The sequence below is a fragment of the Amblyomma mixtum genome, chromosome 7, assembly GCF_055824585.1.
Source record: "Amblyomma mixtum isolate Tamu chromosome 7, ASM5582458v1, whole genome shotgun sequence".
Lineage (NCBI taxonomy): Eukaryota > Metazoa > Arthropoda > Arachnida > Ixodida > Ixodidae > Amblyomma > Amblyomma mixtum.
The window spans coordinates 111,967,285-111,994,384 of NC_143018.1; the positions used below are offsets into that span (position 1 = coordinate 111,967,285).

The 27,100-nt window shown below is 48.2% G+C and overlaps 2 protein-coding genes across 13 annotated transcripts in view; one reads left to right on the forward strand and one right to left on the reverse strand.

Annotated features, from left to right (window-relative positions):
- Positions 1-4,198, forward strand: part of LOC149337228 (F-box/LRR-repeat protein 12-like) — a 48,760-nt gene extending 44,562 nt beyond the window's left edge. The window contains exon 4 of the mRNA XM_089553386.1: positions 1,317-4,198. Coding sequence (XP_089409512.1) covers positions 1,317-1,676 — 360 coding nt within the window. The 3' untranslated portion in view covers positions 1,677-4,198. The remainder of the gene's footprint in view (positions 1-1,316) is intronic.
- Positions 4,199-16,898: 12,700 nt separating this feature from the next.
- Cadps (calcium-dependent secretion activator 1) overlaps positions 16,899-27,100 on the reverse strand; it is a 146,348-nt gene continuing 136,146 nt past the window's right edge. For 10 of the 12 annotated variants that reach the window (XM_089553387.1, XM_089553396.1, XM_089553395.1 and 7 more), the window contains one exon: positions 16,899-22,529. In XM_089553387.1, coding sequence (XP_089409513.1) covers positions 22,331-22,529 — 199 coding nt within the window. In that variant the 3' untranslated portion in view covers positions 16,899-22,330. Of the gene's footprint in view, positions 22,530-26,605; positions 26,652-27,100 lie in introns of all 12 variants that reach the window. The other 2 variants (XM_089553397.1, XM_089553399.1) reach the window with 2 other exon arrangements.

Genomic DNA, 27,100 nt, shown 5'->3' on the forward strand with positions numbered 1-27,100 from the left:
AGACTCCTCTTGCCATCATCATGTCGCCGATAAAAGGTTTCCGGCTAAACAGTTCAAGCTTATTGCCACGTATGCAAGTGATAACATCTTTCTCCTTATAGCGGGTCGTACGCTTAGCTCTGTGTGGCAGTTCGCACATGACGGCAGTGTACTATCGCGCTCAATATGAGTTGCAACGCGCGGTCATCGACCGGGGCTCGTTCTGTGGTGTGCCTCCTCCAAACAGTCGCTCGGAATTCTGGGAGAAACTTTTTCCTGAGCGGGGGTGCTGTTGTTTCCTGGAACAGCAGTTTCTCCCAGAATTCCGAGCGACTGTTTGGAGGAGGCACACCACGGAACGAGCCCCGGTCGATGACCGCGCGTTGCAACTCATATTGAGCGCGATAGTACAGTCAGCGGCAATTGAAACTCGACCTAGTGGAAGCCTCTTGACTTCCATCTCGTACACGTCCATTTTTTACTAAAAGGCAACAGTTGCGATCATAGGTTGCGTTACAGTGGTGGGCGGAAGAGTAGAAAAAATGATTAAGTATAACTGCTGACTTATTCGACCCCTTCCGCATTTACTTTGCGGTGTGGCAACAAACTCATCACTGTTCAACCTGAAATGTGACCGTGGCATGCGGATCTTATTTGTGAATGGTCTCGTGTTGCCTGTATATCGTGGCTTCAGCCGTTAGTGCGGAACTGCAGGCTGGGACCTGAGCTGACTGCAGCCGAATGGGTAGATGTGGACTGGCAGCGGTGCTGTGCTCGTGTGTTGTGAGTGGGCCGATGGCCGCCCCTAGGTGGTGTTTCATGTACCCACGACAGCGCACCTTCGTGGCCCTTTTGGTGGACGGCGAGCATGTCAGTGAGTGAGACATTCCCCATGGAGAGCTTCATTTTCCTGCCAACTCTGAGGCCACTGTAATGACGCGAGCAGTACTGTTTCTTTCGTGGTCTGGAAGCTTTCTTTTAATCTGCACCACCTGCTGACCGGAGTGATTGTGCTACCAGGCGATCGTCTCGGGTTGCAGCCCGAGAACGGGGTCAGTTGAGCTACCGAGTTTGTTTTTCAAGGCAGAGCTGGTTTCTTTCGTGGGCTGCGGTTGTTTGAGTCTTCCCTCTCCGCATCATGACTTTCCGTGCAAGAATGGGTGAGCGTGTGATCGAAATCATCCTTTCTGGCTGTAGTAATAGCTCTTTCTGCTCGCGCACTCATTGCAAAGGCGTCCACGCACACCAAGGGCTTTCTTGCTCTTCTGTAAAGGTTGGTTGGTCAGCGCATTTGCGCTTCCACACGGTACATGTATACGGACGCCTTCTGCTCGCAGGTGGTGCTGGACTCGGCGTCCAGCCTGGAGCAGCTGTACCTGGCCGGCACGTCGCTGACCGAGAGGGCGCTACGTCACGCGCCCGTCGTGCCCACGCTGCAGCGACTGTGTGTGCGGGGCCTGCCCGTCGCACTGATCGGGGATGTGTGCAGGGTGGCGCCGCAGCTGCGCGTGCTGCTCGTGGATGAGGCGCAGGCAGCCACGGGGGACACGGTGTCGCTGCTGTCCCAGGGCTGCCGCCTGGTGGTGGCCGAGCACCAGGACGGTGAACCGGTGGACACTTGCGGACACTTCCTGGAAGGCGCTGTGCGGCGCACATTTGGGATGCCACCGATACCACGCCGCAGACCTTTTTTCTAAGAGGTCGTGGGGCACTGGCATGTAGGACACCTGCTGGTATGAGAGGAAGGAGTTGGGGGTTAAGCTCCAGCCTGCTCTTCCCACAGCCAATGAAAGCAGTTGCTCTGAGGCCTTGGAAAGGTCGATACATGCCAATGTTATGCGATTCCGTTTTCTCTATGGTGCAGTACCTTAGTAAGTACCATAAAGTGGATGGGTGACGCTAAGGAGCGTCCCCTTTGAAATAAAGGACGTTACTTTATAACAGTGTGGTGGTAGGTGCCACCAGACGCAGTATTTCGTTTTTAAAGCTGTACCATTAAAAGCTTCATAAAGAAAAAAAAATGTGTTGTTGGTCATAAAATCTGCCCATTGCTGAAGGGCAGTGGTAAACACATCAGCAGCTTCTAATGCTGTCGCGTTGCTAACACACAAGGTGTTTAAGTGCCTCTGTTCATTTTTACGACATGTATTCATAATTAGTGGTATCTGAGCAATGTAAATGGCACAGTAACTGCCTCACTTCTGAGAACAGTGGACACCTCATCCAGGGAAGAGAGCAAGGTGAGAGTGAAAGAAGAGAGAGGTGCTGTAGTGGAGGGCTCCGGAATAATTTCGACCACCTGGGGATATTTAACATTCTCTGACATTGCAGACCACACTGGCCCCTTTTGCGTTTCCCTCCATCTTCCCACTTTTTCAACCTTAAGAAATATTACCACGATTCAACTGGCTTTTACGCCATACCCACTTTGCATCGTGGACTTCCAGTTCATCAGCACCACCTGAAAAAGGTGCTTGTTGCCATAGTTTCTGTGGAGCACTGGAATGTGTAAGATAGCACTTTGATTCTGGTTGCTCAGAATATAGTGCCCTCATCATCATTTGTGCCTCAATTAACCAAACGCAGATCATTTGTGATCTCCACTTGGTGTATGTTTACTTCATAGATTACGTTCTGAGGAGCTTTTGAGCGAATGTGGCCATTTAAGGGGGGATGTGGGGATCAGATCGCAAAAACTGCAAAAAAGTTTATTTTTGAACAGTACATTTTTTGGCACCTCCAACACTGTTTCTATGTTGTAGTGAAATATTTCAGCCAGAAATAAACGTGAAGCGCTCCAAATAAATATATTTGTCGACATCTACACATAGACAGTGTGTGCTGGCTTAGAACTTTCAGGCTTGTTTTCTTGAAAGTTTGTTTTGAGCTTAATAACTTGCTCGTGGAAAGCGTAGCACAGCAATGAGTGCATGGATTTTTCACCCCGTCTGTTTTGTTGTGATCCCAGTAATGTGGTCTGCATCGAGACAGTCTCAGATTTACCATTTAGGCTCACATGTTTTTATTACATGGTAATTAGAGCATGATACATTCTAAACATAAAGAGAAGGTGCATATTGTGTCCTTTAAAATAAAAGAGCAGAGAAATTTAAAAAAAAAAAGAGTCTTGATTTACACTACACTTCTTAGTAAATACTATTAGAAGCATTTACAGACCTGTAGCCTGTTTTTTTGTCATGCTGGGCTTTCCACAAGCAAGCAACATGGGGACAACATGCAAACAGTGATAAAAGGGGACCTACTGAAGCTTTCATTGTGAAACTTCACATCTGATTGATGCTGTTTTAAGCCAATCTGTCAAATTTCATCACTCTAAGTCGAAAAATAGAAAAGTCACCTTCGATCCCCTCATTCCCCCTTAATTAATTCTTCGCCGTATCTTAATCTACAGAACACCAGACAAACCCCGACACTCCCATCCCCTTTCTCTGACCCTGCACTTTGCAAAGACTAACTTATTTCAGCACTCTTTCTTTCCACAAACCATCAGTGACTGGAACAGCTTACCAGCTTCGTGTGTACGGTCTCTTGACCTGATAAGTGACCATTGTTAGTTTGTTTTTTAGTTTGTTTTGTTAGTTTCTTTTTCTCTTCCATGTCATTTCGCGCTGCTCGTTTTCTGCTTGCACTTTGGTATTATTGCTCAATTTGTGTTCTGTTCTGTATCCACTCCTGCTTGGGCCTCACGGCCTGCACTATGCGATAAATAAATAAATAAAAATAAATAAAAGGCTTGGAGGTGAGCTGGCAAGCGAAGTTGGAAGCTGGGGTATAGTGTGCTCTTGAGAGAACGGAAATACGCCTTGCCAAGATTCCCCGCCGCACAACTTGCCTGACGGTCAGCCATGGCAGCCAGTCACTGTGGTTCCAGCGGTCCAAACCGTGAGGGACCGGCATCGTCCCTGCTGTGTGCCAAAAAGGTCCTGGTGTACTGCACTGTGATCCGATGTACCGGGAGCTTTCTCGAAGCGGGCACAGATGCAGCTGGTACAATGGACAAAACTGCTGGTAACAGCGGTGTAGTGAACACTGAACACCGCTGTGCACCAGCAATACGAGATTGCATTTCTGTGTGACGCACATCACGACTTTGTCCGGCATTATGATGACATGAGTGCGTCATGTTCGTTTGCTTTGGCTCGTAATTCTGGTGCACAAACAGCACTTCGTTGTAATAAATTATGTACTTGCTAGTCAATGCTGTGTCTGCTTTTTTTTTATTGCGTTACCAACACTACGCCAGGTTTTCGCCTCGTTGCGTAGCCGGTGGCCGGTAGGCACGAATGGCCTTGAACAGCCGTTGCCTAGCAGCCGTTTCAGCCGAGCTCCGCCAGATGGCGTCGTCGGCGCCGCGCGCGTAGTCGCTCGCTCCCGCCAGATGCGTGCTCTCCACCGAGGTAGAGGGTGAGGAAGTGGCGCTTCGCGGGGGTGTATGCGCGCTTCGCCTTGGAATCTTGTCGTTATGGAGAGCGCCAAAGAGAAGCAATGGCGACAGGACCAAGCTAGAAAGAGACAACGTGCTCTAGAGACAGCAGAAGAACGCGCTGCACGACTTGAATAGCGTCGCAGCTAACACAACTGACCAGGCTTAGCCGGAGCTAAACCACGCCTGATTTTTTTTTTTGTGCTTGCCTTGTTCTGGGATTTTACTGCAGTTGCTCACGTGTCATTATATGCACCTATCAACCTTCCTTTTTGCCAACCATGTGGTAGCTGTTTGCAGCCTTGGCTGTGCAAAAGACCTGTCCCACAGTAAACGGTGTCGTGGCTTGCTAGCGTGTACGACCGGTGTCCCATCATGCAGACAGACGAAAGAATGGATGGGCAATGCACTTATCAAAATCTTAAGGGACGCTCGTTTGTGCGGTTATGCGGCTGTTGCTGTTCACCTCGTCAAAGAATTGTGCGCCAGTTTGTTTGCGTGATACACAAGGCAGGGGCCATGAAGAGTCTTGGCAACTCCTGCCCCGTATGCATGCTTTCAGTTGTGACTGAGCACTTCATAGCCCTTTTAGACACGCATTATGGTCTACTGTCAAGAAGAACCTGAAAATGTGTCTGCGTACATTTGGAACCCCCTACTTCACAAAAGTAATGTGAGTTCCCAAAAAATTAAGGAATTTGTGCATGCCCCACATTTCTACGCTCGAATTTTGCAGCTCTATTCTTCAAAAATGCTTATATGCCTAATTCTCCACCAAAAAAATCAGCCACAGTGTCCTTTATTAAAACATTCCACCGCGTGAGAGAAGAAGAAAGTTACAGGACTGCAATTTCGCAGGACTGGAATTTCGTGATGGCCATCTTTATTTCTTGTTTCTGAAAAGTGAACCTTTTTTCTAGGCAAAGAAACGGCCCTGCCATTCTGTCCTGCAGGGATTTCAATTGCAGCCGGCCTCACTGAATTGGTGAAAACGGCTCTAGAATCTTTGGAGAAAGAAAGTGAAAAATCGATGCATAATCCGTGCCGGAAAAGGTATAAATGGAATAAAGTCTTTTGTTCAAGTAACGATGCAATCGCTAGCAAACAATACGGTTCTACAAAAGAACCGATCCGTCATTTAGGCACTATTGAATATTACAGAAAAAAAATTCGGACTATCTTGTCGTCAACAATAGATGTAAGCATAAAATGCACTGCAGGAAAGGTATACCATACTCTAGGACGGTTCGTAAGATACTGATAGTGCACATGAGTCTTGGGGGAGCGTCCCTCATCAGCCGGTTTTCTTAGCTTTCTTTATCGCGAGTGCGAGTGTGCCCCGCTTTAATGCGATCAGCGCTCGCCTTGTACCGTAGAAGAGGAGGTGGGTGCCAAACTGTGCCAGCATGGGCTACACAGAACACTGAGGCTTCCGTCTCGACCGGACGGCGCCGTCATCGCTAACAAATTAAAAACACTGGTTACTTGCAAGGCTGATGGATGGCGCCACGGGACCTGTGCTGTAGGATTCGTGCGCATTACATAACAACTGCAACTTGCGCAGCGCAGTAACCTCGCTTCGCGTGCCACTCTGGCTGCAGAGTAGAAGTTGAGTTGCTTCATGCTACGCACGAGCTTTTCTGGCGGCATTGCAGCGGGTAGGCGCCAACTGAAAGTTTCGCCAAAGTTCCAAGTTTGCCTCTGTGTTCTCCCTCCGTCCTTGTGCCAAGGTCACAAGCGGCGCTCCGACAATGGAAGCTAAAAGCATTTCATGCTTGCAAGTTGACAGAACTGCGTCTTCTCCATTTGATCTTTTTGTCCATTTGCCGCATCTCATTGCCTGAAAGTTGCACCAATTAATCTTGTTTTGCTGTGACTGGCTTCGTATGTGCTACATTTACACTTCGCTTCGCTTTGGCTGGCTTTATGGATGTCTAATGATTTTGATTTTGTTGCATTATAAAAACGCGCATCTTCAAACAAAGTGTACGTTGGATCAGCCAATGACGCACACTCGCTTTCCTTCTTTCCCACACTCCTATTCGCTTGGAGTAGTGCTGTATGTAATGTGTTAATTAATTACATTTTTTTCTAATTTTGTATTGCAATTTTTTTCAAACGATAGCATTCCCAGTAATTCAATTTTTTTTGTAATTGATTGGTGGTAATGAAATCTCTTCCATAAAGAAGTAAACAATGGTACAGCGTGAAAACCTTAGCCTGACAGCAAATGCTGGTTTTAGCGGGGATGTTGCCTTTGTGACGGTAGTGTACTAGAATATTGTACAGTGGCGCTAGCATGGGCTGCTCCTATTGTTTGGCACATACCAGTTATGGCAGAAAGAAGCAGCAGCATTGTCGCCCATGGTTGAAGCGAGGCAGCCTGCCCTCTGCTTCTTCCTACTGAGTCTCACTGCGGAATGTTCCTCATGGCCTCGAGAATCTTCTTGCATGTTGGAGATAATCTTGGAAGCACTGGTAGACAGTAGAGCAAGGCTCTTTCAATGTAGGCTTTTTCAAGCAGAACCACTGATCGGCAGTTGCTGCTCCACCATGTTCTCACCATAAACCTAAACTTACGATGCTGCAGTGATTCTCTTAGAGTTTTTTGATCTGAGGTGACCACGAGGGGTTAGTCTATCACAGCACTGGAATCGCCGAGTTCTTACATAAGGTAGCAACCGTCTAAGAGGAGTGGATATTCATCATCATCATCATCAGCCTGAATAGATTTCTTATGTGTATAAGGGTAATATTGGAAAGGAGAGGGCTAAGCACTGCTCCCTGAGGTATGCCCCTCTCCACTGTGTGAAAGTTTGTTAGATTGTTTGAAGTGCTGATAAAAATTTGTTGTTCTTTTAAATAGTATCCAATCCACTTGTATAGCTTTACCCCGAGGCCTAGACCAGCCAAGACTGCAAAAATTGCATGGTGAAAAACAGAGTCAAAAGCAGACGATGTCAAAGAAAATGGCTGTTGGGATGCACCCAGCATGATGGTACTCTTTGAGTGATGAGACGAGGGCTATAACATTATCAGTCGCAGAACTATTTTGATGGAAACCGTTCATTTCTTGGGAATACTTGTTGCGGCTTTCGAGGAACCAAATGATGCACTTGCAGATGCGATGGGCCGGAAGGATGCGTAGCTTGTTGGCTGCTTATAGGGTTTCAGAAGAGGCACAACTTTCGTCAGCTTTCATTCCGTGGGGACCTCACGAGTCATCCAGGAAGAATTGTAATCTTCCATTTGTCGAAGACGGAACTTGTGGGGTAGATTTGCGATGGCGTCATAGGTCACTTCATCGTGACCCGGAGATATGGGTCTGTTTGATTCCGCAGTAGCTGTGGATAGCTCTTCAGTTGTGAAAGGCCGGTCCAACGCTGGCACTGCCGCCTGTAGAATGCCTAATTGACCATCTGCAGATAGTGTCGAAGGCCCTGATCCCACTGACAGCTGTTTTGCAGTATTCTTCTGGGACTTCTTTTAGGGACTTTCGTTCAAGCAGAGAGGGCGCAGCGAAGGGGTGAAGCTGTTGGAGTGGAGTGCGCATACCTCCAATGATTCGCCAAATGTTGGATACTGGTTGGTTGGCACACATCCAGCGTAGAACAAAAGTCGCACCATCTTTGCCGATTGAGTTTATTCAGGTTGCGCCGAATGTGGCGTTCTGCCCGTCGGCAGGCACAAAGGTCTTCAAGGTTTTTTTTTTCGGAGAGCTTTTCTTTTCAGCTTGCCTGTGACAGCCTTTGAAATGCCTCATCATTTGAAGGTTGTCTATTATTTTTAGCTGTAATCCGTGTACTTCTCTCAGGCAGTGAGCCATTGTCGATACTAATACTAATTCCTCATTCCGGGTTGTGGCAGTAATTCCTCTACTTGCAGCATCTGTGTATACATCCCAATGAGTAGATTTTACAAGGTATTTCTTTGGCACCGTCTGCACATGGACAGCTGATATGAGCTAGGACTGGGTAATGATCACTTCCCTGTGTTTCCAAATTGGTGCACCATTCAAAGTTGTGGGCAACTGAACTTGTTACAAAGGTCATGTCGATGCTGTTGGCAGTCATCAGGCCTCGGAGGTAGGTTCTATGCTGCCATAATTTAGCGGCTCAGCTGAATGTATCGACAGAAGTTCTGCAAGCTTGGCGCCTCAGGCACGTGTGTGAGCTGCCCGAAATTTCATTGCGAGCATTGAAGTCTCCACAAATAATATGTGGAAAGGGCATCCTTGCTATCAGATTTTCAAGCCTTGGAGCGTCAAATGGCCTGCCTAGCTCAAGGTATACTCCAATGAGAGTGTATTGTCGTCGTCCAATTACTGATACAGTGCACACGTACTCATTCTTACTGTGAGGCAGAACATCAACCAAGGAGGGCGGGATATCCTTTCTAAAGCCTATTAGGAATCTGGTGACATCATCTGGCTGTTGCGAATGGCGAAAATATCCGTGCAGTCGAAAAAATTTGCTGGCAGTTTAGCTCCAGTTAAACCTAGTGTGTATGCGATAGCTTCATACACATGGTTACACGTGGTGAAGTTCTTTATTCAGCGCACTTGGCATTCCTGGCTTCTTGGGCTCGTCGTCAACTCGCCTTATAGCATGCCACAACTTCGGGATTCGCCGACGTGGCTTCCCGCAGTCACCGTTGATGTCGGTCGCAGTATACACGCGGACTAGCCGCTTCTTCACTGATCGCTCATTTGAAGAACGAGCACTTCACACCCTCTGTTTATAAAGTGGCCGAGCAATGACGTGCATCCGTAGCTACTGCGCATGCGCAATGTGCACAGCGAGGCTGCGGATTAGGTGGTGGCGGCACACCTGTGACATCACGTGCGGTGAACCTGTTGCGTGGCGTATGCACTTTAGTGGCTTCGGCTCAGCTGGGTGACCTTGGCTTTACATGGTGTAGTGAAGCTACCACTTAAAAATTTTCCACGACACGTCATTCAAAGATGACAATGAAAGGGAAGTGGTACACTCGCACGAGCTGTTGGAAATCGGAGAGTTTCGATCGTAAACCGCAAGCGTTGCACTGGAGAATGGTGCATGTGTGAAAAATGTGGGTGGTCAGCTGTGGTGAAGCTGTCGCTGTTGAAGCCATGATTATTGATGTCTGGTATTATGCCCCTGCAAAGCGTAGGAGGCCGACATCAACGGCTCCATTGCAAGGGCAGCTTCTAGTTCCAGGAGACCTCGTGAGGAGGAGTTGGTGCGGACAAGAGCTTTGATGGCTGTAAACAGCATCGGAATCAGTAGGCACGTGATGTCTTGTTCAGTGCTTTGGTCTTAAGGCGAAAGCCTTTAATGGCACACACTCGCAGCCATGACTCTGTCCGTCTGTTACATCTGAAGTGAAAGTCATAACTAGTCACAAGTCATGGCTAACTCGTCATTAACCAGTCATCAACTAATTAGTCATGACTAGTTAGCCATCGACTAACTAGTCATGACTGATTAATGACTAGTTAGTTGATGGCCAACTAGTCATGACTAATTAGTTGACTGGTAAATGACGAGTTAGTCATGACTTGTGACTAGTTATGACTTTCACTTCAGATGTAACTAGTCATTAACCAGTCATGACTAGTTAGTCATAACTAATTAGCCATGACTAACAAATCATTATATAGTCATGACTAGTTAGTCATGGGTCATGACTAAGCCAATCCAAGTCACCCATAATGCTTCATCTTTAATTCACAGATGCATCAACAGTAGCAGCCAAAGTTGCGTGGAAAGGCTTTTGCCTCGCATACTTTAGATCGTAAGTGCCCCCTGAATTTTTTGCTGCCTTTTGCTGATCGTCTTGTCGTGTTGCAGCGCCTTGGACTGAGAGCAAGAGTGGCTGTTGGTCGGGTCTTGTGCAGAGTGTTGCGGTAGCTTTGATAGCGAAGATGTTTTGGTTTGTTGGGTTTAACATCCCAAAGCGACTCAGGCTATGAGGGAAGCCGTAGTGAAGGGCTTTGTAAATTTCCACCACCTGGGGTTCTTTAACGTGCACTGACATCGCACAGCACACCGGCGCCACTTGCGTTTCGCTTCCATGGAAACGCGGCCGCCGCGGTCGGGTTCGAACCCGGGAACTCCGGCTCAGCAGCCGGGCGCGCTAGCCACTGAGCCACCGCGGCGGGTCTCGCTGCTTATGGAAGTGATCGTTTCAACATCACCATGGGTTCGTTCCAGTTATAAAAGTTTGACGAAACCAGCTGCGCCGACAGTAGAGCGCAAAGAAATCCGTGCTGCCGGATTCATTCAAACCCTTTCAAATGGAATGCGCTATATAAAAAAAACACGGAGAAATTTCTTGACAAATCATGTTACAAGCGTTACTCTGGGATTTTAGTGTTGTATCGAAGTATCTGTATCAGAAATCATTTGTTTGGTTTGGTTTTCGTTTTTTTGGGTTTAGCGTCCCGAAGCAACTCAGGCTATGAGGGACGCCGTAGTGGAGGGCTCCAGAAATTTCAACCACCTGGGGTTCTTTAACGTACACTGACATTTCACAGTACACGGGCCTCTAGAATTTCGCCTCTATCGGAATTCGACCACCACGGCCGGGATCAAACCCGCATCTTTCAGATCAGCAGCCGAGCGCCTGAGCTACCGCTGCAGCCGTTTGGAGAACCAACGGACTTCTCACACTTATTTTTGACCACAGCTGCATATGTATTGTTAGCTGTTTTTCCGTGTTGCGTTGACTGATTTTGGGTGCGGTCTGATGTTCTGTAAAAACCATGTCGGGGTTAGGTAGCGGATCATGACGCTTGGGTGGTTTTCCTTGTGCTTGCTCCACTGCGAGCAAGTGTAGCAGCTTTCTTTTTAAGACACCCTCCGTATGAAGCAAGGTGTGGGCTACCACAATTTGTGCATTTAGGCTGCATTCTAGTGGTGCATTCTTTGTGTGAATGGGGGCCAGCATACACTTTGCAGTGCACGGGGCCGGTAAAAGGTCTTGATATGTGCCGTGTCTCCGGCACTTGTGACATTGTGTGGCTGCTCCAACGTATTCGGTTACAGGGAAACTACAGAACCCAAGCGTAACTTGTTTGGGCAGTGGTGCATTTTTAGAAACTTAGAGCAACGATGTTTCTCTTTGACCTTGCCACCATTCTCGGAGTGTAAGAGGTAAGCCCCCTTGCTGAGAGGACTCCTTGGTCCCGTAGATACTCCTGCAGATCCTTATATGAGTACATGACAGGTACAGGGTCGTCCAAAAGTTCCCAGGCCACAGGGTCTGCTTTAGAGCGCTATAGTTAGGCAGCTACAACACTCCTGGAGCCAAAAATCTCTGTAGCGGATAGTAGAAGTACTATTCTCACCTCTGAGAACCTTGATGTCTTTGATGCTATCGTAAGTGGCAGTCTACGCCGCTTGAAAGCAGACCCTGTGGCCTGGGAACTTTTGACGGACCCTGTACATCTTGAATTTTGCCATAACTGGCTGTGTAAAAGTATGAAACTCTGGCCTGTACAGCCACCCCAGCCAGCTTAGTTACTCTGAGCAGGCGGCTGGCAGCCAGCAGAGTCGATACTGTAACCATCAAATTGTTAAAGCAATGGCGGAGGACTTTCTCTTGAGCCAACGCTACCACTGCCGAAGCCACGATATTAGAGTTGGCTTTCCAGAGGGTTCCTCCTACTTCGGAGGGCCTGAAGACTGCAGGAACACCAGCAGCTCTTCTTCTTGTAGGACACAACCGTGAAGGATGCCTGGGCCATGTTCTCTGCATGGTCACCTAAGGGAGGGCGCGTCGCTAGCTTGTTCGCTGGGCCCTGGTCAGTAGCCGTGACTACAGGGGCCACTGGACTAGCCGTTGCCACAGCCGCCATCAGTGCAGCATGGAGTTCAGCTGGCGGTGATGCTCCGTGTCAGCGTGCATACGGCGCAGAGCGCCTAGGAAGTAACTTGACGTCTTTCTGCCAGAGGCCAGGGACCCCCAGGTCGTCACATGACGAGGATACAAACTAGAAAAGGACTGAATTCTTTCGGATTTTCAAAAAACGCTTAAAATTAGGGACCGGTCTCAGACAGCTGGCCCGCTAATCTCCACCTGCATATTTCTCTGGCCCGCTTATTTCTCCTCCATGTTGCAAAAAGCAATATGCAGCCTATGTCAGATGTGTGCCTCAGGAGTGGCGTACGCAATCCCCGTCCTGCGGAAAGTACTACATTGGGCAGACAATGCATTTTCTCAACGGCCGCCTAGGAAGTAACTTGACGTCTTTCTGCCAGAGGCCAGGGACCCCCAGGTCGTCACATGACGAGGATACAAACTAGAAAAGGACTGAATTCTTTCGGATTTTCAAAAAACGCTGAAAATTAGGGACCGGTCTCAGACAGCTGGCCCGCTAATCTCCACCTGCATATTTCTCTGGCCCGCTTATTTCTCCTCCATGTTGCAAAAAGCAATATGCAGCCTATGTCAGATGTGTGCCTCAGGAGTGGCGTACGCAATCCCCGTCCTGCGGAAAGTACTACATTGGGCAGACAATGCATTTTCTCAACGACCGCTTAAGGGAGCAAGCACAATACCTAATCGCACTTCTCAGCACCTATAGGTGGCATGGCGGCATCGTCATCATCGAGAACAGAGCGGTGATGGAGGTGCGTGCCACGGAAGCACGCGCGTATGAAGGAGCATGCAGCTCCCTGCCCTGTTGCGTTTGTCGAGGAGATTCTCATCATCATCATCAACACCCTGGCTAAGCCCACTGCAGGGCAAAGGCCGCTCCCATGTCTCTCCAATTAACCCTGTCCATTGCCAGCTGTGGCCATCGTATCTCCACCCATCTGACTTTCGCCGCCCCCTGCTACGCTTGCCTTCTCTTGGAATCCACTCCCGTCACCCTTAACGACTAGCGGTTATCTTTCCTTCGCATTACATGCCCTACCCAAGCCCATTTCTTTCTCTTGATTTTGACTAGGATGTCATTAACTTGCGTTTGTTCCCTCACCCACTCTGTCACTTCCAGTCTCTTAAGGTTACACCTGTCATTTTTCTTTCCATAGCTCGCTGCATTGTCCATAACTTAAGCTGAATCCTTTCATTAGCCTCAACATTTCTGCCTTATATGTGAGTACCGGTAAGATACAGCTGTTGTATACTTTTCTCGAGGGATATAGGTAAACTGCCATTCATCATCTGAGAGGACCTGCCATACGCATCCCACCCCATTCTTATTGTTCTAGTTATTTCCGTCTCATGATTCGGATCAGCGGCCACTACCTGCCCTAAGTAGACGTATTCCCTTATCATTTCCAGCACGTCACTACCAATTGTGAACTGCTGTTCCCTTGCGAGATTGTTGAACATTACTTTAGTTTTCTGCATGTCAATTTTAAGACCTGCCGTTCTGCTTTGCCTGTCTAACTCAATGATCATGCTTTGCAGCTCATCTCCTGCTATTCTGTCGCTCACTAAAGAAACATAGAGGCGCGTCATAGAGGATGAGATACCTTTTAATACCAGCCATGTGACCCACTAACTAATTGAAACCATACAATGCAAATGAAGGCACGGGAGGAAGTAAGCACTTCCATGTGCCTCTTTCGGTCTTCTGTTGCATTACTTTGCGCTGCAACTTTTTAACATGAATGGCTAGCTAATTGGCTTCCATATACCGTAATTTCAGGTATACAGTCTCTGGGTTGTACATGTAAAAGCTGAAATCTGGCACTTTGCGCACTAACTATAGGCACAGACAGTACAGTACCTTTCAATATCACCGGATATGGCGTGAAATTCCCTAGGCTTATTCTACAGTGAGGTTATACTTCCGCTGTGCGTGCAGGTACAGTTTTATGTGCCAATCGCACGCGTTGCTCCTGTGGGCTGTATGTATCTGGCGCAGACAATCTAGTGAACAAAAAGTTTTTCCGGAAAAAACTGAGCCCTGCTGACGGGTGCAGACTGTATATCGTAGATTACAGTAATTAGATACGTCCGGCACTAATGCACACCTTTGACCTCACCCTATCAACAAAACTCATGAATATGGTAACAAGTGCAAAACACACGTTTCGTAAAACATTACTGTGCACAGAGGTTCGCTACATTTAAATGTTTCCTGAGCACCACGGTCAAAACATCTTCAACTCTTCACGCTCAAACCACACCTTTAAAACGCATATCTGCAACCTCCCTAGCTGGCTCGCGCTTTTTTTTTCATTCTTGATGCCACGTCTTGAGAGTGCACGGTAATCTGCAGCGACGACACGATGCCTGCCTTCAGCCGTGGTCACACAGGGTTCAGACCCTTAGTTGATGTCATAAGACTCCAGACCGAGGAAATCCTAACCAGTCATGCTAAGGCAGCTAACTCAGCGAAATAACGCCAGAAAAAAAATCTTTCCAGCATGCTCACTGCATACGACCACTGAAAAGTGACTGAGTCAGTCGCTTTATTCCTGATCCACAGCTCCAAACTTTCAGTTTTTTGTACTTAAGGGCTCAATTCACCTCGCTGCCTGATTTATGCACTGGGGACACTACACAAACAATTGTTTTCCACTTTTTGCATTGGCACATTTATTGCACGAATGCTTGCACTGCGAACACTGATCACCGGTCGACCACTTCGGAAAAGAAACACATGGGGGCGCCACTGCTGCTGAAAAGTGCGAAATGCAACAAGATAAACTTGCGAATTTAGTTTCGCATGCAACAGAATGCAAGTGCAGGGCACATTTTCAAAAAGCAAAGATTCTGGGCAAAGGTGAAGTGCTGAACCCAGACTAGTGCTGGAGGCCTTCCACATACACAAAAAGGGGGGGACAGTGTATCAGCAATGCTTTGTACTCTGCTGAACGTGGCTTTCTGGAGAAGTGTACAAAAATGAGCTTCTCGTCCTTCCCCGTTTCACTGGTCACTGAATTGTTCGCATCAGAATCATTTCTTGCGACTTGCTTTGCCATACAGTGAAGATAGATGAGTGTGTGAACCATGACAATTGCATTTATACGGTTGGCGCCGTCCCGTAGTGCGCATGTGATGTGATAAAGCCCATAAGCATAACCCTGGAGCAAAAAATAAACCAGTGGTTAGTAGATTTCTTCTTTGTTGTGTCGTTCTTTCACTCTGTATGTCTTCCTTATAGCGTTAGCTCCATTTTCAAAAAATGAAGCACCAACTAGCCCGGCACGAAGTTTTATTGCAGCTAGCCCTGGGGAAGGGCAATGAGGAAAGGATCAGGAGAAAGAACGTGTGGGTGCCATGTGGCGTGCATGAGCGGTCATCAGCGCAGGCTGTGGTTAGTCTAGTGACTATAACGACAGCTGCCTCCTTTGGTGCGCGAAAATATTCCGATAGCAAATGGCGCAGTAACTACCTCACTTCATGGTGGACACCTCAACCGCACCATGAGGGAAAGGAGTGTGGGTATCCCTAAAATCAGCACACATTTGAAAAGCAGGCACGAAGGAAGCCTGCGCACGCCGTAGACTATTCAAGAGCCTTGGAGAAAATTTCACTTATTGACCTTATGGTATTTTTTTTTACTGCAATAAACCGATTCCGATTTTGAAGGAGAGTGCGTAACCTTGACCGTGCAGTGCGATGCCCCCTCCACGCACGATTGCAGGTTCCCTGCTGCTTGTAAAAGTATATTACTTGGCTCGAGTGTGAATGACAACATAATTAATGAAGTGATTGAGCGAGTCGATGTACTCTCCTTGGAAGGTGTTTCAGAGCTTCTTTAAGCTTTGGAGAAGTGCACCCGCAGTACTTCCGGGTCGACACCACTCACCCAGCCATGGATCAGTGAGCAGAGAGTGTCAGTCTTCAGGACTGCCTCGCCGTGATCCGCCAGTCGTCGGACCGTTGCAGTGCCCGGTGAACATATTGTGATATTTTATCTGTCTCTCTCCTGTATCAGTGCACTTTAGGTGCAAGACATTTATTTATAGCCTATAGTGGTACTTTGCATGTGTTGCATTGCTTTGCAAATCACTTTGTAAGCATTCTTATGAGCGATTATAAATTCCTTAGTATCCCTACATTATCCTTGTTTTGTTAGTAAACCCTTGACACTGGCTTGCGACCGGCAAAAGCTGGTGCAAAAGCTGGGCACCAAACCACCAACCCCCCCTCTTTGTCACTTGGTAGCCTGTTCCTGGCTGAATTGGCCACGCTAAGTTGCAGGCATTTAGAGACCGGAACAGCAGCCTCCACATGCTCTTAAGGTGTCTGGGAGCGCATGCAACAAAGTGTGCATTGGTGACAGTGGGAGTGATATAACTTTATCATATAGAAGGAAGAAAGAGGTACCGTAGTGAAGACTCCGGGACATCGAACAATTTCAACAACCTGAGAATCTGTGTACTGACATCGCAGAGCACACAGGTGCGCTGTGGTGGGTTTGAACCGGGTGCTCAGACTCAGTAGTCCAGCGCCCCAGCCACTGTGGCGGGTCGCCGCATCCAGCAGAGGATGCAGAAGGTCGACAGAAAGAGAGAGAGACGAGGTGTACTGTTTTGAGACCTTTATAGTGCACACACCTCTAGAAAGTTACATACGATATCGGGTCTTGAGACGCAGTCAAGCAATCATAAGCGCAGTCCCGAGTCGCAAAAGTGCACAGGGCGCGAAGAGCAGCAGGCCGGGTCAGGACATGAAGCCCAGGTAAGAGCCTCGCAGTGAAGGACGACAACACTTTCGTGCATCAAGCGAAACTCTTTCGCGAAAGGCGCGAGCCTGTTCACAGCCGGGCACACTCACAAATGAGGCAAAAAAATTCACTACGTCTGCCTTAAATAGACATACTGAACTCAATGGATTACTAGATTTTCAGCATGCTTAGCTGTCTACTAGATGAACTATTAGGCAGCTCCGCAAAAACCAAATTCCTAGCATACGTGCGGTCGTACCAGTAAAGCAGCTGCATGATATTACATACAGAAATAATCATACAAAGCGCTCAATACAATTACGGACACGAACTCCGTTTTTTCTCCAGTTCTTCGATACTAAGGCTTGCGCACAGCAAAGCTATAACGGCGTCTCTCAGGATGTGAAAGGACAAAGCAGGCGGGGGGGCATCCATGGGTCCACAGGCCGGGTCTGGTGCTGCTTCGCGCCCGTGCTTTCCTTTGGTCTGAACAGGCGACAACAGTCAGAGAAACAAGAACCTTCCTGCCGGCGCAAGCGCGGCCTTTGCAGCAGCAGCAGCATTTGGTCTAAGGCAGAGAGCAAGGAACCTCCGAGGCATTCCCACTGCAGTCATATATCAAAACAAGCAACGTATGTACAACAAGCCACCAGTGCGCACGGCACCTATATGGGCGAAAGATTCAAGGAGCAAGCAGAAGCAGTTGGTTCTCCAGGCCACCATCTGCAAAGAAGACAGCATGGGCTGGCCCTACGGTTCAAGGTCACCTTCAAGGTCAAGGATGTCTTGGTGGAGGACGTCATGGGTGAAGTTACTGCTTAAGCTATTCCTTTGTTTTGCCTGGTTACAACGACCTTGACTGGCATGATCTCACAAGAGGCAGACCAAATTCCTGCTTCAGGTGTAAACTGTCTGCCCACATTGCAAGTCCCTGGGCCAAATGGCTTCCACACATGGCGGACTACACAGCTGCATGGTCACCTTCGCAGAGCCTCCTGGACTCGCCTGCTTATTGACAGAAGCCGTGACATTATGGAAATAATTAAGGGAAGCAAATCCACTCATATGAGCCCACTGGACTGGCTAGCTACACGCAAGAGGCACCAACAAGGCACCGCTGGAGCTGAGACCCCTTTCAGCGCAGTATACCTGTTCCAATGAAGGAGAGCATCATCAAGGACTGACCCTTCTTATGACTCCACCATATGCAAGAAGCAACCTTCAAAGAACAGCAGCTGAGCAACCAGCGGTCACTGAGTAGCACAGCCACACATTGCAATGCGAGGCTGGCGCAGTACCCTTGATGTTGTCTCAGGTCTTGTATAAGTTAGAACCTCGCAACTCTCACGAAACCGTCATAAAAATGTAATGCGTAATATGTAGCATAGGTATAGCTCACAGCATCCTGGTATCTGTTTCCGCTATGAACCTACAGTTAATATAGGAATTATTGCAGTTCTTAAAAATATGAGATTTTTGTGAGAAACGGAAGGCCAAAGTTGAAGTTCTGATCCAATCAGTCCATAATGGTTGCTATGTACTTGAAATGCAACTTTAATTCAACAGGTGAAGATGTTTTCCTGCTCAGAGCACTTCTATGTCTCCCATGCGTAAGAACACGAATGCTGAAGTTGCAGTTGAAAGGCTGCACCACCTTGCGATATCATGACAGGCTTGGCTCACAATGCACTAGTAGCACCTGACACACCACAGAAGGCCAACCAAAACACGATGATGGCCCGGAGAACCGAAGTCAAATGCAGTGAAGTTTCTTTTAGCTTGAGATAGTAACGATGAAAGAGCTCAGAGGCTTTAAGAGAAATAAATCTATATACTCTCTCTGAAGTTTATTTGCCGAGCTTAGCCTCTCGAGGCTACAGCAACAACACGCAATGGCCCCAAAGGATCTGCAAGGCCATTGCAGCTGCAGCCAAGCAGTTCACACGCAGTAAACAAAGCAAGAAGGTTATAACAGACACAGCGATGCAGTATACTCTGTACAAGTGTTATTCAGGTGGCTCTAGGATAAGCTACACACTACATCAACAATGCTGCGCAGGTGTCGGGTTCATGCACGAACAGTGCTGGTGCACAGCTGCACCTAGGCATGACACCGAACCCAACCCTTTCTCCCTCTTCTGCTTTGATGAAGTCTGCACGAGAGGTTGCAGTACGCACGATATGCACACGTTTTGTTCCAAGGTGCATGCTTCCCTTGTTTGGTCTGGTAGTAACAGTGTGTCCCTCTTTTTTTTCTTTTCTTTTCTGAGCCCAGGAAAAAAAATTTTGTTCATCACTGTTCAACAAGCCAAGTGAGCTCTGAACTTGCTGAACTCGAATCGGCATTCGCAGCATCATTACCGCGAGCCAAGCACACTTAGTCGGACCCACCGCATTTGAAGCTGTTTGTGCTGTACAATGAGATAGCGTCCCACAAGACTGAAAGCAGTGCTGTCTGCATTCGGGTGCCTCAAAGACGGGACAAAGAATCAAACGGGGGACCGAGAGAGAGCTAGTCAATGCCTGTGCACTGCACACGCTGGGTTAGACACGGTGCCTCAGCAATGCAGTCAGCATGCAACAAGATACTATTCACATTTCCGTGTGGTACACTGACTAGAGTACAAAAAGCAGTCTGTCTGCTGCAGCGTACGGACAGAAGAAGGTGGGACCTGCTCCATGAGCTGGCTGCTTCCAGCCTCGTATGCAAGCGTACAGTTTGTGTCCGAAGAAACGCACAGAAAAAAAAAAGGCAACAACTTAACAGTGAGTGCTGCCAAACCACCCATGAGGCTTGGGCTGACTCCCTTCAGGTGAGAATCTCGGGCGCTCTAGCATAAGAAGTGGAAAGTGGATGACTAGACATAGCTGGCAGGTCTGCCCAGCCACTGTGCAGATGACAGTCAGGCTCCGCAGTGAACAATTCCTGTGCCCAGCAGTCAGCACATTTGTAAGCGTGGAATATGTTGACAGCACATCGACACACTTGCCAAGTGTATTAAAAGCGCGACTCAAAATCCGAAATAAAAACACTTTTTAGAGGGGTGCATTTAAGGTGACAGCCGGTACGTATTGTTGCACATTGCAAACATGTCGAGACATTAGGAACATTGCCAAATTTTCCTTTGAGTGGGGCAGGAGCTTACATGCATTCTTCAGCTCTTGGGGGAAAGGGCAAAGGCAGAAGGAAACTGCACTACAAGTATGCACGAAAAGCTTTAGTCAAGTTGCGTTGCCCCCCCCCCCCCCCCCTCCCCCCCTGCCCCAAGAACTGGCATATGCTAACCTGGTTCACGAGCCCATATTTCACTGGTCACAGTTCGTTACAAGTGGAGGCGGGCTCGCAAACTAGTCAGAGCAAAGCCTAGCTTGATGACTTTGGCTCCAAGTACCGTGCCAATCTCAACAGCAATGAGCCTGAAGCTTGGGCTTTTCGTGGTTTACACTGCGTTGGCGCATCGGCACAAGTCATCAAGACAGTTCTGCACTCGAAAGCACGGTGTTATACATCAGTAAGAATTTACTCCGAAATGGAAATTCCTGCAGCGCATGAAATAACAGGAAGCAATAATGAGACCCAGCAAGCAAATAATAAGTGGTTTCATCGTAGTTTCGACAGACAGCAAGCACTTGTCAACCAAGCATACCTGGGCCAGATGCAAGCAGCTGTTGCGGGAAAACTAAAACAATGTGTTGTCTTAATAACACAACGCACACCAATGACAGCACACGTGCAACGAATGTGGCGCAGTGACTGAGCAGCACGGGGCTTCACGCAGGAGAGTGGAGAACAGGAGCACAGCACTCAGGAAATGAGATACTGAGATACTGCGAAACAGGCAGGGATGAGGTCTCCGCCATCCTGAGACCCGGAATCCTCCCATTTAGATGCAGCACTTGACTGCGCATAAATAGAAAATGAACACATGCACACGCAAAGTGAGAACGTGTGAATCTCACATGCTACATAGCCCATGCCTTCCTGAATTAAGAAGTAGAGGTACTGGCCGGTACCAAACACTAAAAATATCGAACACAAAGAGCAGATCTTCAGTATTAGGCTCAGGCATTAGTTTTCCACCCAGTAATGCACCAGAAGGGTGTGTCCAGAAAAAGACTTCGCTGTTGAAGCCAAATAAAACCTTGCGCCTATAAAAGAAAAAAAAAATGGCCCAGATCTTGACAAATGAGCGTAACAAGGAGTCTCTGCTCACATGCAAAAACAGCTGAACAGCAAAAAAAAAAAAAAGTCTCCGTAATATGTGCTGTCTAGTTTCATTTTCTTGCAGCTTTTCTAGTGCCAACAACAGTGTAACAGCAAAAGAATGACACATACCAACCAAGACCAAGCCTGTCAACAATGGTATTCCGGACTGTGCTCACACTCTCAAAGGGCTGTCGAGGAGCACTGCCAGCTGCAGGCGACAGAACAGGGACACTGCTCCTCTGCTTGCATCACGGTACACAATGGGTAGCAACATGCAGCACATATTATGCATACATATACATGTGTGTGTGTGTATCTGTGCGCGCACTTGTTGGAAAGCAGAGAAAGGGTAACCTAACTGGGGGGGCAGGCAATAAAAGAGCAAAATGTCCACTGCTCTACTACCGTGAAAACAAGACAAGAACGTTCGTTGTTTCAATTTCGTCTTTTACCTCGTCCCTCCCAATGTACACACACGCACACCAAACAAGGTTACACTCCCCTCTTGTACGAGTGTTGGCCGGGGGCCTCTTCCCCCTGGGCTCTGAGAGACCGAACGCGGGGGCCACAAGGTGCCGTGCAAAGGCGTCTGCCACCCCATCCTCGTGTGCCTGTACAGGAACTACACATATAGAATGCACATATGAACCGCCCTGGGGCAGTGTTACATGCCACAGTGCAGACTATTGCAGAGGCCTAAGAAGCATATCGTGGCTCTCCTAAGTTAAGCCCTCACCTTGCATAGGTTCGTGCATGGCCCACTCAACGATGTGCGTGTACCGGTCTCTAAGAGCTGGACCTACGTCGTGCTCGGCGAGCGCCTAATCTCTTGCACGCTACAATCCCCCTTCCTGTCGACGGGGCCGGTGGGCGAGGGCCGGCCCGTTGCCTGGGAGCGGCCGCGCATCCACACTGGAAGACGTTGTGTTCGCCGACGCTGGCAGTCGGACGGCGCGGAAGGCCGGCCAACGCGGACCTGCGAGCCCCCCCGCCGGCCAACGCCACCGAACGGGTGCGCGCGTCGCCTCTTCCCGACTTGAGTGAGCGAGTGCAGTTGGTGTGGTGAGTGGCCTGCGAGGGGCGCTCACAGGTTGAAGAAGCCGAACTTGCTGGCGATGCCGCCGACGTTGCGTTTGAGCGACGACAGGTGCTCGGTGACGGACTGTGTGACGTTCTGGATGCTGCGAACGTAGCCCTCGGCCCCGTCGCCGGCGTCGCGCAGCGAGGCCACGATCTTGCGCCGTGGCGAGGCTTCGCTCTCAATCCCCGTCTCCGGGTAGTCCCTGCACACGCCATGGCCACTCTTCATAAAAATGGCTCCAGTGGAAAAAAAAGGACACCTGCCTGCAGTTACATGCACTGTTCAGTGCAGTTATTAGGCAACATTATGTTCACGATATTGACACAAGGCTCATATGACTGGCATGCTTGATGAAGCATCTCGGTCCTCAACCCCTCACTTGCCAGTGATGCACTACAGCTGCACATAGCAGGTGCACTCAACACTCTAAACAGAAAAGGAGTAAACAGTCCTCCAGCACACTCCCTTTCATAAAAGGAGGTGCGCTATAGGACAGCTTACTCCCCTATAAGCGTACTTGTATTCCTGTGTTTATTCGTGTTTAAAGTGCAATCTGTTGAAGCAAATTTCGCAACAGCATATATGGCATTGGCCTCTTGAAGATTAAGTACTCCAGCTGCAGCATTGCTGCTCAAATCACAAAGAACCTTGTTGAGCAGTGCTTGATGGCTGTGCCAGCTATGCGTTACTGGTTTCACGTTCCACATTCTAGCGATGTAATGTGCTGCAATTTTTCTCTGCCAAAAATGGTTGAATGAACGGCTCAAAGTTTTAGTCTTTATACATCTATTAGCCCAGTCAAGAAAAATAAATTGGAGCTTCCAAAATAAGTAAAAGCTCGTTAATTCGACGCTGACGGGACCGCGAAAAATTGTCAAATTATCCGAATGTCGAATCATCGAATGAACAACAAAAAACAGTGTTTGCCGCAACAGGACGTACCCTTTATTTGGCAAAGAAATCTGTTATCACCGTCTGCTTTTTCGAGCGAATCTGAGCGACTACGATAGCTCTAACAGCTGCCAGGTGCTCCGCGGCACACGCACCGTCCGGGATTTATTCACAGACGTCCTCCCGCACGGACAAGGCTTCTGCGGCTTCTTTTACCGTGCACTTCGGCATTTGGGACAACTGCTCACAATCGTCCCCTTCCGACGAATCGCCGTTGTCAGCGCCTGTCACTTCAATTATTTCATTCTCGGTCAGCTGACAGGACACAAAGGTGAGGCGCGCAGTGCCTGCACGCTACCCACTCGAAAGCAGCGCGGGGAGGAGGTGAAGCGAGCGCGGCTTCGGCCGCTTATCTGTTTTTTCGGCGGACAAGCGGACGCGGTTGTTGCTGCGACCCGCGTCTTATCTTTTCTCTTTATCTTTCCTCTGATCTTTTAACTCTCCTCTATCTGCACACGGCAGCGGTGGTGGCTCGGATGAGCCAGTAGGTAGGCCCGTGCAATTTCCTTTCACCCTTCTCTCAGTCGCAACAAAACAGCAACAACAAGCAGCGCAGTAAACACGCTGAGAAAGCGCGCAATTACCAAAAAAGGCGCCGCCTTATGGTTAAATAACCGCGATCATAGCAGCAAGAACACGTGGAAACGACGACACATGCCAAAACGAGACTTGCTGTCGATAGGGTTGAGCGGACGACACCAACACGACTGCTGAGACACAACAAAGCACAAAAAAATAAGACACCAGTCGCTTCGGCCGCCGCTAACCTAACTTCCCTCGCCCTCGCTCACGCTGCTGACGACTATGACCATACGGATGGCCTATCAGCCGTACAGTAGCGCCACTTGTAGAGTGTTTTTTTTCTTTTTGCTCTCGGCACACCGGCTTGGCGGGCTGTGGAGTGAAGTCGAATTAACCGACGCACGGCAAAATTTGTTCGAATTAACGAGAGTTTCTCCCCATAGACTCCTATGTATAATTGTAGGGACCTCGCGTGCGCATCGAATTATCCGATTTTCCGAATTAACGAGCTTTCACTTAGTAGCCGAGATCAACCCAAAACCAGCCAGAACCAACGGGATTCCAATTGGTTTAAATTTTCTTTTTGGAAGATACAATCTTCCAATACAATCTTACAATCTACAATCTTCGCCCCCCCCCCCCCCCCCCCCCTTTCTGGAATTACGGATATTTTTTTATGCACTAGCAGAAAACAACTACACAGCTTGATTGGCACGCTTAGGTGATATTGACTTATCGGATTTTGCTTATTGAGCTCAGTTCTTTGTTCATTAATAAATTCCAGTGTTTGTTCTCCAAGCCTAGCACTAATTTGCTGTTTCCGATTTTTGTTTCGTGTGCGCCGTTTAGACCACAAATAGTTCTATTTGGTGCTAACCTACCGCCTCCCCCATACCCGGCCATCGGGTGCACCCCCCCCCCCCTCGAAAAAGTTCTGCGGACACCCTTGGCCACAACAAGCTGATGAGCGTGGTTTACTAACAGTCTTACCTGCCACTGTGTTCACCACTGCCCACATATTTTTTATACTAGTAATGAAGTACAGGGATACGAAATTTTGGATTAGTGTTCTTTCTTTGCAATGACTCCCAGGGCATTAGTAAAAGTAAATAACTGCCACCTTGAATTTGCCAAAGCCTAGAAAATTGCTTATAAATAAATTTCTCTCATGTCTCGGTTTCAAGAGCTGAATGGTGGCTACGACTTCCCAGATGACTTAGGACAGAGTCATGCAGGCATACCAAAACAGCAATGTAATAGCTGCGTTTCACCTGTTGTCCTGCTGACCTATGGGGTAGGCTGGCATGGGAGTTGGAGTAATTAAAATGGCCTTTGTAGCCCCTCGTGACCTCAACACTGTCTCAAATGCCACGTTACAGCCAGTGTTCAGCAGCTGAAATCACAACTGAAACAACATGACAGAGGGAATTAAATTTTCTTGTGTTGTGTATAACTGTTGTACCCCCACTCTAATGTCACAAGCGGAGCTGTAGGCAAACTAACAAATAAATAAATAAATAGATTAGTGCAGGCAAATTTCATGTTGAATGGTACGGCAAAACAGCGCTGACGGACGGGACGGAAGAAGATGAGACAAACACATGCGCTGAACTAACAACCAAATGGTTTATTGCGAAAGAGGGGTGCAATATAAAGCATAGAAGGGAAAAACTGCGGTGTAAACATGACAAGGCATACATTCGGGATATCATCAATGATTAAGAAAAGCGATCTCCTGTGGGAATAGAGCCACCGATGGTTGGCTTACACATGAGTTGCCTAATGTGTGAATGTGAAAGGCCTCCGATATCAGGCGTGAGGTGTGATCTCTATACTTGGTGATGATAGTGGTTTGGTCTAAAAACGCCTCACATTTGTCACATTTGTCCGTCAGCGCTGTTTTGCCGTACCATTCAACATGAACCAACCAGCCCGACTCAGCCCTCTCCTTAAATTCCATGTGGTGATTCACGTATACTAAAGTCTTGTCATTCTAAAGAAAAAACCACAGCCCGAAAATTTGCTCTCCCTATTCCTTTAAAGTAGCTGGCAATGCAAAAAAAACGCCTGGTTTGTTGCACACACATACTATGTCGGTCTCTGGTGCTCTCTGGAACTAGGCGCCCATGTGCCTACACGCACCACAAATCATCACCACCGCACATACTTCGAAGCGCGACAGTTATCTGTGGTAGTTTTGTGCAGTCTTAATGTTCCCAGTGGCTGAGCTCCGTTTAGAGCACTGCAAACATCGCAGCACTACAAATGTGCAAACAAACAAAAAGGCAAAGGAAAAAACAACAAAGAGGCAGAGAAAAGAAAGCCAGGAGCCAGCCTCCCTGAGAATTCTGTCCCCATTCTCGCAGTCCCAACCATAAAATGCTGTGGGGTCGGGTGGGCAGGCAGGCGGACATATGGTAAGAAATTTCGACCCTCCCCAAAAATCCTGCTGAAATTTTTCTTCCCGAGTAATGAACACTCCCCCCAAACGGATGCCAATTTTTCTGGAAAAAAGGTGGGTTCAATATGTGAGTGTATATACGGTAAGTGGGCTCGACTGTAGAGATATATTCACAACTGCAAACTGCTACGGCAGAATGACACATTACGCTGGTGTAGTAACCTTTGGCTACTTGTTTCAAAGACTGCTTCACAGAGAAAATGATCGGATTGGGAACAGAATCCTCTTAGAACCAAAGCTGCGTAGAGTTGTGAGAAGAAGAAGGAAGTTTCACCACCACCACCACCATCATCAGGGTACGACGTACGTGGTTGCCCCGATGCAGTAAAAAGCAGGCTACTCACAGACATGGCACTCTTAAAGCGCAGCGACTTGCCCCTTTTTGAAGTTCTGGAAACAATTGCAATGGCACCCGTTCACAAACACTGTAGCACAGCTGACTGACACAGCATGGCCATCAATAAAGTGGGCCAACAAGCCTAATCACAGCTGCACTCATCATCGACAGAATCTTTATCATCAGCCTGACTACACCTCTGACAGGCCTCTCCCATGTCTCGCCAATAAACCCTTTGCCAGTTGCGGCCACTGTATCCCCGCAAACTTCTTAACCTCATCCGGCCACCTAACTTTCTGCCACCCCCTGCTATGCTTGCCTTCTCTTGGAATCCACTCCGTTACCCTGGCTATCTTTGCTTTGCATCACATGCCCTGCCCAAGCCCACTTCTTCCTCTTGATCCCGACTAGGATATCATTAATACACGTTTGTTCTCTCACCCACTCCGCCCGCTAGAGCAGATGACAAAGATTAAGCTGGGGACAAATAAAATGATTGAAA